This window comes from Aureococcus anophagefferens (assembly GCF_000186865.1).
Source record: "Aureococcus anophagefferens unplaced genomic scaffold AURANscaffold_60, whole genome shotgun sequence".
Taxonomy (NCBI): Eukaryota; class Pelagophyceae; order Pelagomonadales; family Pelagomonadaceae; genus Aureococcus; species Aureococcus anophagefferens.
In genome coordinates, this window is record NW_008705613.1 from 78,504 (window position 1) to 80,280 (window position 1,777).

The window sequence follows — 1,777 nt, forward strand, 5'->3', positions numbered from 1 at the left end:
TTGAAGACCGTCAAGATCAGCCGAGAGATCGCTGGGAGGCGAAGCATGGAGATGAGACTCCCCTTGAAAGCGGGCTTATCTCCGTTTGCGCGTTCCCACGCCGCTTCAGTGACATGTTTGCCTGTTTGACCGATCCGGTGTAACAATTTCTCGTCCTGCCGAAGTCAGCCAGCACCGCTACATCGCTCGCGACTCGCCGCTCAAGAATCTCCGCGCGCCCCCACCTCGCCAGGCGCTTCGAAGACTTCGAAAGGGACGGCGTCGCCGATACGCTCCTTCAGCTCGCGGAGCTCCACGACCGCGACGCGGGCGACCCGTCGAGCAACCCCGACGTCGACGTCACCGGCGCCTTCCAGGACGCGCCGGAGCCTCGCGAACGGTCGATCTCAGTAATTCGGGAGTGTGAACACCCGGCCACTACCACCCTCTTAGTTTAGTCGCTACCCGCCTAACTGTGCTGGATTCTTTGTATCTCTAGAGCTCTCCCTCCCCTCATTCCCATTGAGTATCGCATTATAGTGCGACGACAGTGGCGGCCTCTGTGACTAGAGACCATCCCAGTGTTGATCCCCACGACGCTCCACTGGTAAGTAAAGACCATGCCTCTCTCCTGGTGGGGATCTGGCTGCACGAAGGTAAGCTAGTTATCCCCGCCGGGGGGGGGCGGTCTTCACATGCCAGGACGCTCCATAGTCGTCCGGATAACCTCTGACAGTAGAGTCAGTAGAGTAGAGTAAATGTTTTCCGGAGGGCCTCTGTAAACAGGTCACAACGGTTACCGGACATGTATAGTACTACCGTAAATGCAATTTTATGGTGGCGGTCGCGGCTTTACTTTCGCTGTGTGGCGCTGGGCTTCGATCAAGAAAGCCAGCTTATGACCAGTGTTGCGTTTCCTTCCAATTCATGCCTTCCGAATTCATGCCTTCATGGCATTCCTATTCAGTGAACTAAGTGCTGTATTGGATGGGAGTGCAGAACCCTGCACCGGAGCATCGAGGCCTCTATTGGCTGCGTGGTCTGATAAGTCGACGAAAAAGAGACTTCTGGGGTTACCCGAAAGATAGGACAAATACTCGTGCAGCATATCCCACTGAGCTTCTCGTCGCTAGCAGGTTGTAGAAAAGAAAGCTATTTGCTATTTGCTAGTGTATTCCGGACAGTCTTCTGCTAGCATCAATGGCGCAACTCTCTCAATTTTTTTTTCATAATCTTTCTTTGAGAGCACACCACGCTCATGAAGTTCCTTAAGTTTACTTATTTTGAAAGCTGTCTCTTCGCTGATGGAGAGCTGCAGTTTTGGGTTGACCCGCCCTGTCTGCTCCAACACAGAACATGTACTCCAAATCTCACCAATGCTTCTATTTGGGAATTCTCGTGAGGCGGCTATCTCATGCATGAGGCGGCTAGTGATATTTCCCTGAGTTGGCGAGTTGCAATCTTGATGGAGAGCAATTCTCTCCGTGGGCGGGAGTGTGTGCTCAACGAGGGTACGCAGTTGATCTCCCTTTGAGAAAGAATCCTTTTTTGGCGACTCATGCTGCCGAGATAGGTTTTGGGGAAGCAACTCTCGAAAAAGCAGACTCCGAATCAGTCGATCTTGGGCGCGGGCAAGATATTTGCGCGACATAATTGACGACGAGTCGAGGCTCAGTGCCCGGTTCAAAGCTTCTACCGCTCTACCATAATCTGCGGCGCAATAGGAAGCAAAGCCAAGGCGAGTATGAGCTTTTGCATAGCATGGTTCAAGTGCTGCGGCCATTTCACAATCGGAAAT

The 1,777-nt window shown here is 52.8% G+C and overlaps 1 protein-coding gene across 1 annotated transcript; it reads right to left on the reverse strand.

The window, feature by feature from the left end:
* Positions 1-919: 919 nt before the first annotated feature.
* Positions 920-1,762, reverse strand: AURANDRAFT_68029 (hypothetical protein; the record flags this gene model as incomplete). The annotated part of the gene is made up of 2 exons (XM_009043647.1): positions 920-1,108; positions 1,190-1,762. 2 exons carry the CDS (start codon positions 1,760-1,762, stop codon positions 920-922), a joined length of 762 nt encoding a protein of 253 aa, XP_009041895.1.
* Between the last annotated feature and the right edge of the window lie 15 nt (positions 1,763-1,777).